This window comes from Catharus ustulatus, chromosome 1 (assembly GCF_009819885.2).
Source record: "Catharus ustulatus isolate bCatUst1 chromosome 1, bCatUst1.pri.v2, whole genome shotgun sequence".
Lineage (NCBI taxonomy): Eukaryota > Metazoa > Chordata > Aves > Passeriformes > Turdidae > Catharus > Catharus ustulatus.
The window spans coordinates 31683208-31699227 of NC_046221.1; the positions used below are offsets into that span (position 1 = coordinate 31683208).

General features: G+C 38.8%; 1 protein-coding gene across 12 annotated transcripts in view; it reads left to right on the plus strand.

Moving 5' to 3' along the window:
* HDAC9 (histone deacetylase 9) overlaps window positions 1-15517 on the plus strand; it is a 462497-nt gene extending 446980 nt beyond the window's left edge. For all 12 annotated transcript variants that reach the window (XM_033083076.2, XM_033083067.2, XM_033083095.2 and 9 more), the window contains one exon: window positions 9000-15517. In XM_033083076.2, the coding sequence (XP_032938967.1) occupies window positions 9000-9039 (40 nt within the window). In that variant the 3' untranslated portion in view covers window positions 9040-15517. The remainder of the gene's footprint in view (window positions 1-8999) is intronic.
* Window positions 15518-16020: the final 503 nt, after the last annotated feature.

The following is a 16020-nucleotide window of genomic DNA, read 5'->3' on the forward strand; positions in this document are numbered from 1 at the left end:
TTACAGAGAAAAAGGCTTTTGCTCCAGCCAAGTGAAATGAAGAAGAAAGGAAGACTAAGGGTTGTTTCAAAATTATCTGCTAATTGAGATACCTGGAATTTTTCATCCCTGGATTTCAGTTCTCTCAGTTAGCTACTGGAAGCAGAGATATTCTTTGTTAGCAGTTTTTTTTTTGTTTGGTGTCTCTATTTCTGTATTAAAGTTAATGATTAGTATAAGAACCTTGTTTTCTCCCTGTGTCGAATTCCTGCAACTTCATTAAAAGTGCAATATCCATATGAGGTAAATAGACATGGTCAAGTGTAATCGACCATATTCTTCTCATTAGGAGCTTTTCAAATCTATTTAATTTTCTAGGAAGGTGTTTATCAAACAGATAAATTTAATAACAGTGCCAGTATAAAACTTAAAGTAATCCTGACCAGGATTAGGGCCAACATTTTCTATGTACTAAGGTACACCAGTAAAGAATGAGAATGCTGGTTTTTCCAGCATGTCATGTGCTTTTTACATTAATGAAGATTGTTTTCAACTTCCAAATTAAACAAATGATGCAGTAAATGCTATTGTATGTTTTGCCAATTATATGTGAAAAAACTCAGTAGCCACTGAATATTGTGTCATCTATAATCAGAAAAGCCACTGCAGAAGTTTTAAGTTTCCTATTTTTTTTGTTTTAAGGACAAACATTCCTGGTCTTCACCAGTAGAGAAAGACACAAAATGTAGTGAAACCACTTGGGTTCCATCATACACAGAAAACGGGAGGGAGGAAGAAAGATGAAAAAAACCTTATAAGGAGACTCATCAGCTCATCAGGCTGTGGAGCAACAGTAGAGAAAGGAGGGAGCTGTGGGTAGGGACAGCAGTGGTGGGAGTGAAGCCAGAAAGATCCATGGCTCCTACATTGTGACTGCTTCTTAGTTGCTTCAGTTCTTTCCTCCTGTGTTGTATCTTAATCAGAACTGAACTGATAGGCACCCAGGGGACTAGTGCAATGCTCAAAGCTATGGATGTGTTTGGGAGTGAACATCCCTCACAACAGTGGCAGCACTCATCTGTCAAGGAATCGAGCATGGCTCAAAGGGACACACAGGGAGAAGAGCTAGCTAGTAAAGTTCACAGTATTTTCATAATTACCTTTCCAACTGTAATTATATTTAATATGCCATTGCTATTTTTGTGCTAGGATTAATGCAGAAAACTTCATAAAAGCTTAGAGAAGAATCCATGATGAGCACAAGATGTGTTTTAGATTTGTGACTGTGCTGATCAGTGCTCAGCTAAAGAATAATGTCGTTTTTCATATAAGTTTCTGACAGTTACAAGACACTTCTGCTAGCTAGGGACAGAAAAATTCACACTTGTGTGTGCATAGCTCTGAAATATAAATAATTTTAGTTAAAGTATTGGAAATAATGCAGTCAAGCAAATTAAAGCTATAAATTGTCTGGAAAAGGTCATGGTTAATTTTGTGTGTTTTTGCATTGCTGAGAATAACCAAAAATTTTATTTGTTATGTGCCACCACTCAAAACTACAACTACCAAGAACAACTGCTACTCCTACATGATTTGAACAAAATAACCCTTTGACTAACACTACACATAATTACTGCACTTATTACCTACCAACTGATAACCTGTGACAGTTTCCACTCATTCTGAAAACAGAATTTCGGGGCAGTGCTGAGAAACATGGAAAAAAAAGGGATGTACTGAAATGTACACAAGTGGAATTCATGTGGCTGCCAGATTCATTACACTTCATCAGTTCTGGACTCTTGTAGAGATGAATCCATTGTGATGAATTGTTTTGTGGAAAAATGACTTCGTTTGGAATATCTTCTGTGGTGCTGCAGACATTTGTCAGCAGCACAATAAAAAAAAAAAGCCTACGCACGCATGCGTTCTGAAATGTCTTTCTACATCTGTAACCCCCAAAGAAGTCACATGGAGCCAAGCTGCCATCAGAGAGTGACAGGACAAGAAAAATGCTGTCCCACTGGACCAAAATTGATAGTTTGGTTTTCTGAGGCTTCTGAGCATCATTTTCTTTGTTTTCTTCCTGGTGAATGTAAGGAACAGTATGGAATCAAAAGTGATCTTCCTGAAAGTTAAATTTTGAGGGTCCTTATCTGTGGGGAGGCCTGAGAGGACCTGCCTGCACTTTGAGTGTGAATGAAAATCCACAATGGAATGTCCAGGGAGTGAGTCTGTGACATTGCATGCTTCAGGTTCTGCACAATTTACTTCATTTCACATAAGCACACCATCCATTTCGCAGGTACATACCAACACAATGTAGAGACGAGTTCAACTTTGCTTTTTCACGTTTTTTAGTGTTTGTTGTAATAAGGGGGCATGTATGCAGTGCCCCTGCTCCAGCCACTTCCTACAGCGAACAGAGGGCAGCAGGGATGTGAGGAGTCATGTGGGGTCTCAAGCTCTGTTAGAAGGTGTGCCCTTCCTCCTACTGGTGTAGACAGGCTCACCTTGCAAAGAACTGTCGCAAGCTTTTGCATTGAGTGTTCATTTGGGAAAGTTGCTTATGACAGGAAGCACCGTGGCTGACGGGGCAGCCTGAAGGGTTCCTTCATTACACTTTTCTTCCTCTTAATTCCCACCACGGTCAGCCAGGCTGATAGCTCTGGCCTGCAACTCTAAGCCTGTTTCACTGGTTCAATGGCAGAGATCCTGTCGACTTCAGCTATGGATGGTCAGGCCTCCAGATGAAGAGCAGCAGCAAGAGTCTCTTTGCGGGAAACTCTGGCCAGTTATGTTGGAGGATATATTGGTGTTGGAGTGAGATGACTCACTTTAAACTCAGATTTTGGGTAAAGCAGCTCTTTTCCTGGCCAACTCATATCTGACTCATTTACCACTGATGGATAAAATGCTCCTGGCTAAGGCCCATATAAAGTATTTTTATTTCTTTCTTCTCTCTTTCTTTCTTTTCTTCAAGTGACAGTGCTGATTATTTTTTGCCTGATTTTCTCTGGCAGGATAGATGAAGAAAAACGTGAAAAGCTGCTATGCTTTTGGTGTTGTATTTTACCAAAGCATAACTCTGCATCTTAAGGTCCAATTGAATCTCGATTATAGTCTTTGGAAGAGTACAGATAAAGAAAAAAGAGTCTGTGGATAAGAAAGGGAATATGTATGGTGCTAGCGGGCATTTAAATAAAGATGCAATTGAAACAGGCATGCCCCTATAAAACATTTCTAACTACCAGAACTTTTGTGTGTTGATAACTGTTTATTCCCTATGCAAAATGCGGATTTAGCTGATTAGAATTTTGCTTTGGCCAGAAATCTGTTTCAGAAATCATGCTCTGAAAATATTGAGTACTCTGCTGTCTCTGATGCCTTAGAGCTTCTGTATGTTTCTTCTTAAAATGGAAAAAGAAAAGGGTGTGGAGGGAGATCTCTTGAACTTACTATTTTTACAGGAAGCAGTAAATCTTGAGAATGACATTTATCAGAATTTGACTTTATGGCTCTCGTTCAGCTGAGCATAGATTTTACTCAAATGGAAATGAAAACAAAGTATAATTTTTACTCTTAGTGTTACAGAGCTACCAGTTGCAGTTTCAGTCAAATTGCATTATATTATATTGTAGAGCAAATGGTTGAATCATGGGGTACAACTAGCTACCATTCCGGGTCACTTGCCATATTTATCTATCAACTCATAAAGCCTCGCTTGTCATTTCATTGTTTGAATATCTGCCTCAGCTGTGCTGAGTACACAGCACATACCTGGCCATACCCCACAGGGCTTACAATCCCCTCCAGGCTCAGGAGCTGCAGAAAGCTTTCCTAGGTCAGCCTGCACCCTTATCTTGCCCACCTTCTTCTCATCCTTTTGTGGTGGGTGCATAAGGAAGCGAACCAGGAGTAGAGGAGGTTGAGCGCCAGCCTTGCCCTGGTGAGTTGATGGATCTAAACTGCTGTATCTGACCTAGCCTGCGTAAAAGCCTTGAGGATACATACACAGGCATAAGCTTTTCAAAACCTTTTTGAACCTGCTTACACCTCTGACACCTGGGTCGTGAATTGCAAAGCCTTATCAGTCATTGCACTGCTTTTAGTTTTAACCAACAAAATCACTGGGAAACCCCTAGGTCTTGCATTGTGAGAAAGAAAACCACCTCTTTCTTACTCATAATCTTTGACCCATATCTGGTTTTAAAGGCTTGAGCTTCTCAAGACTCTGTATTCCTGCTGATTTGAAAATAATTTCTTACCTTTGATGATTTTTGCTCATTTCTGTGCTTTTTGTGGTTTCTTTGAGATGGAATTAGAGCTGCATGCAGGACTCCAGGTGCTGGGCACCTTGTGAATTTACACAGTAGCTAATACTGGGGATGTTTTGTTTCTGTGTCTTTCTGCTCCTCTACCTTTAACTCCAAGCTCTCAGTCATAGCCATCACTGTTAAAACAGTTAAAGCTGTCCTCCCTTGTTTTGTGTATTCTGTGTTTGTGTTGTTTGCTTTCTTTTCCATACAGAAATGCTGTTACGGGCATGAGAGCTGAGTCGTATTGGCAACTTGGGATCATCAGCAAACATTATCACCTACATCTACTTGTTGTCTGCCTAGTATTTTTGAAATGCTCTGTAGAATTCCTCCATGGTGAAAATTCACCAACATTAGTTTGCATTTCCTGCTTTTGATGTATTGTTAATCTGTGAAAGAACCTTCTCCCAACAACCTAGGTTCTTCTAAGCACTTGGATAAAATTGTTGGAAGACCTTTTTTGCAGCGGGAAATCACTTGATCCCTCTTCCCTAATTTCTTTCAGAAACTTCTAATAAATTTGAAAGGATTGCCATCTTTATAAGTGTTAAGAGCTAATTCTTACCCAAATGACTGTTACCTAAATGCCTACTAATTCCATCACTGATTGTAGCTGCTTTCAATTTTGCCATACAGGCTTACTGCACCTCCTGTGGTTTCCAAGAGGGGAACTGCTTTTCTTGCCTTCTCTACCTCTTGCTGAGTTAAACTGTAGAATATGTTCAATAACTATTTCTTTAACAACATCCTAATCGTATTTCCCTGGAACTTAACAGACAAATATCATCTGCTCTTAGAAATCTGGCAGCGTTTGGTGTATCAGTTTGTTCTAGCACTGATTCAGTTTAGGATAGTTCATCTGCAAGCAATAAAATCTCACTGACACTTTGCTAGTGAACCCAGATATAAATAGTTCATTTTGCTTTTGTGGTCTACCTTCCTTGATGCTCCTTTTATGCTTTGATCATTTCCTCTGATGTATTTGAAAGATCTTTTTATTATTAGCTTTTATGCGTTTAATATGTTGCTCTTCAGACTTTCCTTTAGTTTACTTCATTGAGGGTTTACATTTAACTTGCCAGAGTTTATATTTTATTTAATTTGCCTTGTTTGGACATTACTTCCTCTTTTCAGAGTATATGGATAGTTACCTTACTCTGCTCTCAAACTAGGATGGTTTTACTTTTAGTTTCTTTCTCTTTGATCCATACTGGGCCCATTTTTACTAGGATATACACTTACTCAGAATGTCTTCTATAATGTCTTTAGACACTCCCCAAATCACCTTCATGATATAGAATCATACCTCTTTTTCCCCAGCTCTTTGCTACCAGAGGATCACTTTTCAATTACAATGCTCTTCCCTGAGACAGCTGAGTTAAATTAGGAACAGATTATGGCATAAAATAGCCATACCATGTCAGAGAAATCCATCTTTTTTTCAGCAGTTTCTACCTTGGAAACATACCTTGAATTTTTATTTTTGCGTGTGATAATGTAGCTAAGAGGAATCTCTATAATTCTCATTTAAAAAATAAGGTAAGAGACACGTTTTCTTTTCTTGGATTATGCACTGAGTTTATCTACATTCTTAAATACTACCTTTTTAAAAATTGTAGATACTAATTACTTTTAATAATTTTCTCATAAATAACATTTATTCTCAATTGCCACAGAACAATATTTAAGATGCCGCATGTATTTCCAGATTTTATGCATATGGTAGGATTTTTACCTCATCTATTTTTTTTTTTTAAGTTTAAACAGCATAATTTTGTTTAGCATTAACTGCAAAGAGATTATTTCACTCTGCTATAGTCAGAATTCTACATATAGAGAGCCAAAGATGAGCACTCTTCACAGCACACCAAAGTGAATTCAGGGGGGCTCAACTCCTAGGCGCTTGCAGTTTAAATGAGCCACAGTGAAGCCTTAGAGTAAAATCACAGCTGTGGTTCTATAATCGTTGCAATCTCAACTGGTGTCTTTCTGAATTTGCTGACTGCATGGAATTAGTTTAGATCAGACCTGAGCTCACAGCTGCATCTTGAGGAACTGCTCAGAGCATACAGTGTGGGATGGGGGGTTCTGCCTGTTTTATGATTTTATGCCAACTTCCTGTCAGCTACAGGAAGACTGACTGAACTGACGTAACTCACAGTGACAAAGCTCAAGTAACACAAATTTGTCCTGTCGTACTCTGCCCCCTAGATTTTTCTTTTGACAGCTTTTGATTTGTCAGAATGGGTATGTATTGATTCTCTGCTCAGTGCTGTGGGATTTACAGTGTTTTTCTCTCTGTCCTTTGGCCCCAAAACAGTACTAGCTTTCACACAAAACTCTAGCCTGAGCTGTTATCTCATAAAAATAAGTTTTTAATGATAAACCATTGGATAAATCCAATTACTTGGATCCAATGATTTGAATCCAATCAGTGACTTCTCTGACACTAATAAAATGAAGTCAAAGCACACACATGTCTTCAAAAAGAGCCTGAAGAAGACTGTGAGAGTACCCACACTGCAAGACAACAGCTGGATTGTCATGGCACTCTAACCTTATCTCCCTTCCCTAAAAAGGACCTTGCATCTGGAACTTATATATAAAAGTTATATATATAAAAATTTTGGTGCTTATTCTCTGACTGGTGAGGAATTTTGGCCTGTTGTTGGGATATATTGGAGTATATTAGAATACAGCACTCAAGATCAGTGAGGGCCACTCCTGGCCCTCAGGAACACCTTTGTCAGTGAAAAATTTCCCAACAAAACAAGTCCTAAATAAGATCTTCAATTGTACTATGTTCATTGGAATGTAAGTCCCAGAAGTCAAACACGTGTGAGCAGACTACTGTATGTACTGCTTCCCTAAGTTCCTATAACTAGTCCAAAGCTCTATTCTCTCTTCCAGAGGTTTTGCAGAGCTTCACTCCTTCCTGATCTGCCAATCACTACCTGAAATCTATTGACACATATTGTTGCTCATTTGCAGAACCTAAAATCTGAGCTGTCATCTGCTTCCAAAATTATCTTCTTTCCAGACAGATCCATAAGGTTCGGGATGTTTAACAAAGCTTATTGACCCTCTGTGTTATGGCAGAGGACTTTCAGGTCTCCCACAAGTGGCTGGAGAAAGTGGAAGTGTGTGGTTGGCACAAGAGCAACACATACCATCATATGAATTCCTCACATGGTGTGTGATCTTGTATTCCACCTGAGGACCTGAGCAGCAGGCAGGGCTCCATCTCACCCTGGCTGCCACTCTGTGCTCTCTACTGCAAGCCAGAAAAAAGCAAGAGGAGGAAAAAGAGGGAGTGCAAGGGGGCTTCACCTCTCTTCTCAGGAATAGGGAGCCGCAGTGGTTACTGTACACAGGAAACATCCCCCACCATGTGGTGAGGAACTAAAGATTTGAGATTTATAGATTAAACATCTTTTAGAGGCAATACCCTTTAGAAAGTAATTAGTCTGAAAATCATCATCATTTTCACATGTCATTCACCTGGCATATTTTTCAACATACTATCAGTAATCATTCCAAATCATAAAGGGATAAACTGTATAAATAATTTAAAGACATTCTGCTGATTTTTTCATTGGGAAAGACTTTAATAAATTCCAGATACACTTAAAATTCTCTGGCTTCCTTGCTGAATAAACTATCAAAGCCCAAGCAAGCCCCCATTAATTACTTTTTTTTCCATGGGATCTCATGAATTTTTACTTTCTGAGGAAATTTTTACTGAAGCCAGTTATTATACTGGCTTACAAATATTAACTAGTAAACATCTTTTTTATTAATTTACATTTACTTTTCTCCCAATCTTAAAATTGGTTGAAGTTGCTCTATTAAAATCAGTTCTTATGGCTGACAGACTGAGATGAAAAATTATTTCAGTCCAAATTCTTTGCCCTTCAATAGTGAGGTGTCTCCATGATTTCAGAATCTTCCCATTTTATAACTACCATCATATTCCTCAGGTGCAGTAGCTTGTCAGATACAAGGAATTTCAAGACTTGACGTCAGCTCAACATATGTGTCCTCATCATTTTCTTATTGGTTGTCTTGGAGAGCTCATCTTTCCTAAGCTGCTAATTTCCCAAAGGAAATCATATAAAAGATATATATATAATATGATTTGATATAATTAATAGATACTTTTTCTTTCGTAGCTATCTGCTGATCAGTTTCAGGATTTAGTTCAAGAATTGCAGGCAGGCACTCAATGTCTTTATGAAAACACAAAATCAAAAACTAGGGACTGGAGAAGAACTTCAGAGGGAGCACTGCTTGGCTACTAGTGAACTATTTTACTTTAATGGCATGGGCCCACTTGAAAAAATAAATGCATGTACTTTTAGTTGCAAAAACTTGTAAAAGAAAAGTATCACAGCTATTTTTTTCATTAAATTATTTGATTCTGTTGACACAAAGCATGTACATTTCTGGACAAAATGTTATAAAATATTCTGACATATTTTAATATAAACAGGAACATTTTCAGTGATTGCTTGGATCTAAAATGTTTTTCCACTTGACATTTGTTTATACTTCCTAGGAAAGAAACTCTATTTATGGATAGCTGAATAACACAAATAAACATCTGAGAGAGCTGAAAAATCAGCTTTGATTATGCATGAAAATCTACAATGTCATTGTGTACTCTTGTGCCGTATTCTGATTGCCTGTTTATTTTTACAGAGCTGCTGGTGAGCCCATGGAAGAAGAGCCAGCCTTGTGAAGTGCCAAGTCCTCCCTGATATTTCCTGTGGGTGACATCATTGTGTATCCCCCAAAGCACCCTCAGACATGTCTTGTCTGCTTCTTGGGTGGCACAGATCAGATGGAACATAAACACTGGGCACAAAACTGGGAATAGCAGCTTCACTTGTTCTTTGGATGGACTTGAAAGAGCCCGAAAGATTCCTTAAATGTAACCGGCACAATTCTAGAGTTACAGTAAAACGGACTTGGGAGAAAGAGCCTAGAGCATGCTTTTTTAATGCTGTTTGACCCACTCACCAACACGAATTGTGAAATAGAGTATTGCAAAATTCTACATGATAGATTATAGATATGAGAATTGCAACAGCCAGCAACATACTCTGTGAACTCCGTGAATCACTTTCTGACACTTTTTACTGGATAATTTTTTTCATACTGTGTTAAATTGTTAATAGAATTTGTTTTCTTTGCTCTGTGTAAGGAAGAAAAAAAACCCCACCCTTATTTTACGTGCCATTTTTTAACCTCCTGTAATGAATTCTTAGCTGAATAAGTGAAAAGTGTTTAAATTATGAGGAGGGATTTTAGCTAAAGGGAAAGCACTTCTTATTGTACTATAAATCCCCTGAAGTACTGTGCTTGGTGGTGCTTTATTTTCTCTTCCCTATTCCTGGCCATCCCTCCTCATTTCATGTAATCTTTTCTATCATAAAAACACATTCACGATTCTCTAAAATGAGCAATCTTTTGCCTTTAAGAAAAAGTGCTGTACCCTCTGTAGTTGACAGTAGCGCTCACCATATGTGCAGCAGAGATCAAGTATGGATAGTTTTTCAAACATGTTTTTAGTTTGTTCTGAAATGTTTCTGCGTTCCGACTCCAAAGCAGCGACCTTCAGTAACTGCGTGCAGCTCATTTGAAGCTCAGGTGTTCCTGTGGAGGTTGTGTGGGAGTATTTTTACAGGTCGTGATGTGAATACGAACTGATTCTTTTATGTAGTCCTGCACCAAGATAACTTATGTTGCTTAAGAAGCTTCAAAGGGTTTAGGCTTTATTTTAGATTCCCGAAGTGCAGCAAGATCTCCCTGCAATGTGACTTTAGCTGTTTAATTCCATGTTTGAGAACGTAACATAGAGTTGTGCCTTTAGCTGAAAATGAACGCTTAAACTGTTACACGTGTTGCCTTACTGTCAGAGAGAGAGAGATGGGGCATGTATGTAAGAGTACTTCAAATGAACAAAACTCTACTACAGTAACTTTTATTTTGTTTACAACTTTCTCACCTAATGAACCCCAGGAGATACCCTGAAGTATTCAGCTTGCAGTATTTGATAGCTTGCTCAGCTTTTAAAAGCAAGTGATGTTCATTTTTTATATATTTGCCAAATTTAAAAAAAAAAAAAAAAGGGATACATATATTAAAGCCATAAGTGAAGACTGTCATGCTTTTTATTCTGAAATCTGAAAGGAACCTTAATTAAAACAAGATTTTGGGGAAGGCCATGATATGAAAGATATGGAACAATATGGTTTCAGTTATAGGCAGACTCAAACCTGTAAATCAAAGATGAAAGATTTCACTCAAATAGAATTATATAATTCTCTTTTGTTATGCAGTCAGACTATATCTTTCATGCATTTGGGTTTGTTTACGATTAGCATTTTAATTTTAAAGACTTTTATTACTTATACCAAAGCTCTCCACTACAAGTTAGAAATCTGAGGCATGCTTTGAAAAGGGAAATCTAAAAAACAGAGATGTCATTTCCTATAATGTGAATTAAACTTTTATTCTGAAAGGTTTACTCTAAAATGAATGTATGCCCCTTAGAAAGGGAAATAAAATTCTGACCCTCAGAAAGTGAAATAAAATTCTACCCCCCATTTACAAGCCAAAACCATACTTGTTTTAGTAATGCAAAGAGTCCCAGCAGGCTAAATTAACTCCTGGTGTAAACCACCTTGCCTGACTCTGGGCTGTTCTGAAGGGGTTACTCACATGACTAAAGCAATCAGGAGTTCCTCCTGCATTTTCAGCAGACTCCTGATGGCAATCTTGCTTGCCATTTACTGCGATTTTGTTATGGTCATCAAAGAAATTTCCCTTCAAGGAAACCAAGGGCTATAGCTGATGAGTTGGGTAATTTGTAGAGCTTTTCACATATTGAAATCATGGCTGCAAAGTTTTAATTGAGTGCATAGTAACATCGTTTTAAAATTAACCCTAAAATCTGTTTGTGTCCTTAGCTTGCATGAACTTGTACACGAATTGCAACCTGAAATGTGAGTTACAAGCTTTTCCAGTCAAAGTCTGTCTTCTGGGGTGCAAATCAACTAAAGCTGTCTTTTTTAGCTGGAAATGCTTTTAAAATGTCAGAATGATTTGAATTAAACAACATTATAAACTCACACTTACACATTTGTACAGATGTAGTCCCAGGCAGATATCTAGACGTGCTGTTGGTTGAAGTTAGGATCGTTGGGATAAACAAGTATGCTAATAAACTGCACACAGATTGTGTCCAGAACTCTGTTCTGACTGAAGTCAACAGCAAAGTCCTCTTTGATTTCGATGGGAGATGGATCATGCCCTGCATTTCTTTTCCCCTTTAAGTCAAGAACACCATTGCTTTTGGATTATGTCATTCCAAGGCATCTTACGGCCCTCTGGGAAATGATTGAGGCTTATGGTGAATATCAACACTTCCTTCAAAGCAGACCTGGGCTTTCTGAGAGGGCAGTTTCACTTGCTGCTGTTTTCTTCTCACAGTATTTTTTATTACCGTCAATAGCTCCCAGTGGACTGGAGTTAAAATATCTTCCAGCAATTTTAGTCACAGTTCTAGGGAAATATTCACATAGACACTCTTAAAAATGCCCAGTTTTAACTGGATTCAACAACAAATTGCAAGAATTTCAGAAAAATGTATGAATTGTGTGTTTCAAATGTAAAAATTCAAATTTTTGAGGGGACATCAAAGTCTCATGTCTCCCACAGACCTTTCCCACTAGGCTAGAGAGATTGACACCTCTGAAAATTCAGTCCCAGATATTTCAAGCTGGCTGCCAAAATATCTATGTCTGAGCTTAGATTACATCTAAAACTGAGCTGAAATGCATGAACGAGATGGGATAAGGGTGGTTTCTGTGTGTGATTCCATGGGGAAGGTGAAGCTGAGGAGGTGGCAGGAAGCACTCGGAACCAGGGTGACCCTCTGCCTGTTCCTGGTGCTACAAGGGATGCAGGCAGCCAGAAGGACATCCCATGGTACCTCCACCCCAAGCTGCCACTGCCTTTGGCAGCAAATTGGTATCCTGAATTAATTTGGTCTCTACCCCTGCGCCACTCACCAAACATCAGAAAGATGCCTCGGCAGCAAGTTCCGCTAACATGCTTGCTCCAGTTCATTTTCTTCTGTAGCATTAGGAACGAAGTATTAAGTTCAGTGGATCTTTTCTTGTATTACTAGTCTTTTCTTGTACTTTCTTGTATTCTTAGGTCTTTCAGTTCATAGTACAAACTTAAAACTAAACAGAGACCTGACTCAGGAGATCAAGAAAAGAATGATTTTTTCCAACTTAAGGGTCTTACCTGGAGAAAGAGCAGTGATGAACAGCAAATCTCAGAACTGCTGAAACCTTCATGTGTCTTGCATGAAGACACTTGCAAGAGTGTCTTGCATTTAATTTTTGGACTCTGTGGAGGAATTCTGCATAGGCTCATTTGGTTTTAATATAAATTGCAGCTTGATTATATGATCTCTTTCAGGCAACATTTCTAGTGGGCAATCAAAGTTCATGGGAATTTTGCCAGTGTAAAGATGACAGAATTATTCTCTTTTTTTTTATCATGTACTTTCCTAATTTTTCCTTTCAGTGCAAATGAAACAACTAATTCCAAGCAAGTGAATCTGAGAAAAGTAAAATCATTAGGCTATCTTAAATAAACATCATAAAAGAAATGGAAAATGTTATGCAAATAAAGATCGCTATGCCTTTACTTTGCAATAAAGTCACCAACATGCTGCAGGCTGAATATAAGTGGCAAAACAAACCCTCTCTAGAGTATGTGGTATTTTAGTTGGTGTCTTATCTAAGTGCAGCCTCTCTGAAAAGCTGAGAGTCATAACCAGAGATGAAATATTAGAAAGGTTTTGCTGCAGCCAACACCAGAGGTCCTGTAGAGAACAAGAATGTAGAGAGACTGACTAATTTTTGTAGACAGACAGCAGGACACTTTCAGGGCAATGTGTCTGGGACAAAGAATTAGAGGGAATTTTTCCAAAGGCACTGATGGCTGTAAAACAACTAACTCCTATTAGTTCACAGGGGCAAGGAGGTGCTCAGCAAGCATTTATTCTTTGGGAAATGCCACCCCTGTCCCACCAGCAAGCCCACCCTCATGCAGATGTGAACCTGGCTGGGCTATTTTCCTCTCCTAAGCAGCAGCAGCCTCAGCAGCAGCAGCTGCCACGTGTGCTGATGTGTGTACTGTACATTTGCCCAAGAAGTCCTCAGCCTCCAGCAACTTCATAACATGACTGATAGGGGAATTTTGGGGTTTTTTTCTCAATAGTGGCCTTTCCAGAAGCATAGCAGTGCATGGTTGCTTTATTTTTAAAGGTCACAGTAGAGCTTTGTGAACCATTGTATTTTTTCTTTTTTTACAGACTCCATATGGAAGTAAAACAGAATATGTACCTTGGGAGGGGGGATGTGGTGTGTAGAACCTGCCAGGAAAGGATCTCTCTTAAATCAAGTTTCTACTACTTGCTTTTCATCCTGGATTTGAAGGAGTTTGGGTTCTACATTATCATTTAAGGTCTTTCTTTGTCATGTCACTTGCTTTGTTTTTGTACCTGTAATTGAATTCATCCTTGTAACACATAGAAAACTGATGCCATCTGAAAAAATCTGTTTTCTGACAGATTTCCCTGCCCTTGGTGTGGGAATGGGAATTGCTTATCTTTGTCACTTCTCGCAGCAATTGAATGCTTCATTTTTGTAACAGATCCAAACTGCAGCAGTATTTTAAGAGTACTATTTAGCTGGCTGTCTGCTGACTGTTAAAAAAAGAAATTGTGAAACTTACATTCCTCTCTAACCTCAAAAGAAACCCATTTTGATTTTAACAATGTCATTTTTTCACTTGATCCGAAAGGGTTTTGTCCCATGAGATCTTGTTACTAGCTCAGTTCTAATCGCTAGTAAATCACACGCTACAGAAAGTGAAGACCAAAAAGGACGGATGTTCCAGCAACTCTCAGATATGCCTCTTCTGCACAATCCTTCATCCTGCTCCAGTGCCAGGTTCTGTGGTTCAGCATGCTAGCATAGATTACAGCAAAATATAAATTGTTCTGCACCATCAAAGATCCTGCTCTTTGGATGTCAATTAGCACACTGACAGTTGGGCTGTCATTTACAAGAGCTGTGCTTTATGACAAAGACATGCTTCTGTGGGGATGGTCTGAAGACAAGTGATGCATACAGGCAGTGGCACTGGTACTGTGTGGTCAGAGGGTTTCTGTGCCAAGATCTCCACACATTGATGGTACGTCTGCATGGCCAGAGACACATTTGCAGTAGCAGAGCCATAAGATGTCCTGATTCAAAGACCACTTGAATCCCTTCTCTAACATGCTTTGGGTAATATTTGGGAGGCAGCTAGAGTAGGAATCTGAACTCTGCACTCAACCACACGAAACTGTAAAAAAAAGCCCAGGTAAAAGATTGGAACTTGCCCACACATACCTTTTTCTGATAGAAAGTGCCAGTTCTGCTCCTAGAAAAGTCTGTCTGAAAGAAAATTGAGTCTGCTGGATCTAGTCTACTGACTTCATGAGTGTGTATACATCATGTGTCAAGGGAACAGGTCCATTGTCATGTCTCTTGCTGCTTAGTTTACTGCTATTTTAAATTTCATGATTGGCTTAATATTCCAAGTTAGGGTGCAGTAGGAAAGCATAAAGCAATACCTGGTGAAGTCACAACTAAGGCTTTCAAAGCAAGCTTACTGCCATGGGTTTTTACAAGACTGACTTTTTGGTCTAGGGATACACAGCTGAAATGTCTTTTTTTTTCTTGGGAAATTGATGTTGCTATCTGTTTCCATGATAAAAACCAGTCCTTTTGCTCAGAGCTCTGAAAGTTTAGCTGTAATTTGTCTTTCCAGGCAGAACAGATTCTAAAGGATAAAGCATCAGTGGGACTGACCCAATGGGCAACATTTTTAAAGGTCAATAGTAATATTTCCACAAGAGTAAAAGGAATCATTGTTATTATTCCTGATACATTTTTGTATCTGCAAGTATCCAATGAGTAATGTTAAGTAATATTGTGCTCCAGAACTTTGTTGATTATAGATATATGAACATTGGATTGGCGTGAAATAGTCTTCAACTGAGTTGTTAAAATCCCTTTTGTTTTGTGTTTTGTATAATTCTTTGGCTATAGTCTTGTCCTAGTGTTAATAAAAGCTATTTGAAGTAAGCTTGTTCAATACTCTGAGAGGTTTTTTGCCTGTTTTATTTTTTAATCAGTGCGAAAAAGAAGTGGAGCTTTGAACGTGCCACCCTGGTTGGATCATAGGATTCTGACTGTTAAAATATGAAGGGGGAAGCATGGTGAAGCTGGAGTGCATAAAAAAGGAACCACAAATGTTAATGTAAAAGTAATGTTACATAGCAGGCTAAAACACACACAAAGCAGAGCATTGCAGAGCTCCTGCTCTAACACCAAGCTCATATTCTATAGTTCCTTTGGCTCATTGTCCTGAGGCGTTGCAGAACACATAATTCTCCTCCCAGTGAAGCAATTTAAATAGTACATGCACTGTTTTGAAAGCTGCAAGGCCCCTGCTTTGTGGGAGGTGGGGAATACCCAGCACTGCAGCAATGCTCTGGGCTGCGGTATTGCTTCAGCACTGCTGCTGTAAAACTCAGAGTTGTTACCTTGATAGAACAGACCTGTTTTGAGAAAGGCACCCACAAAAG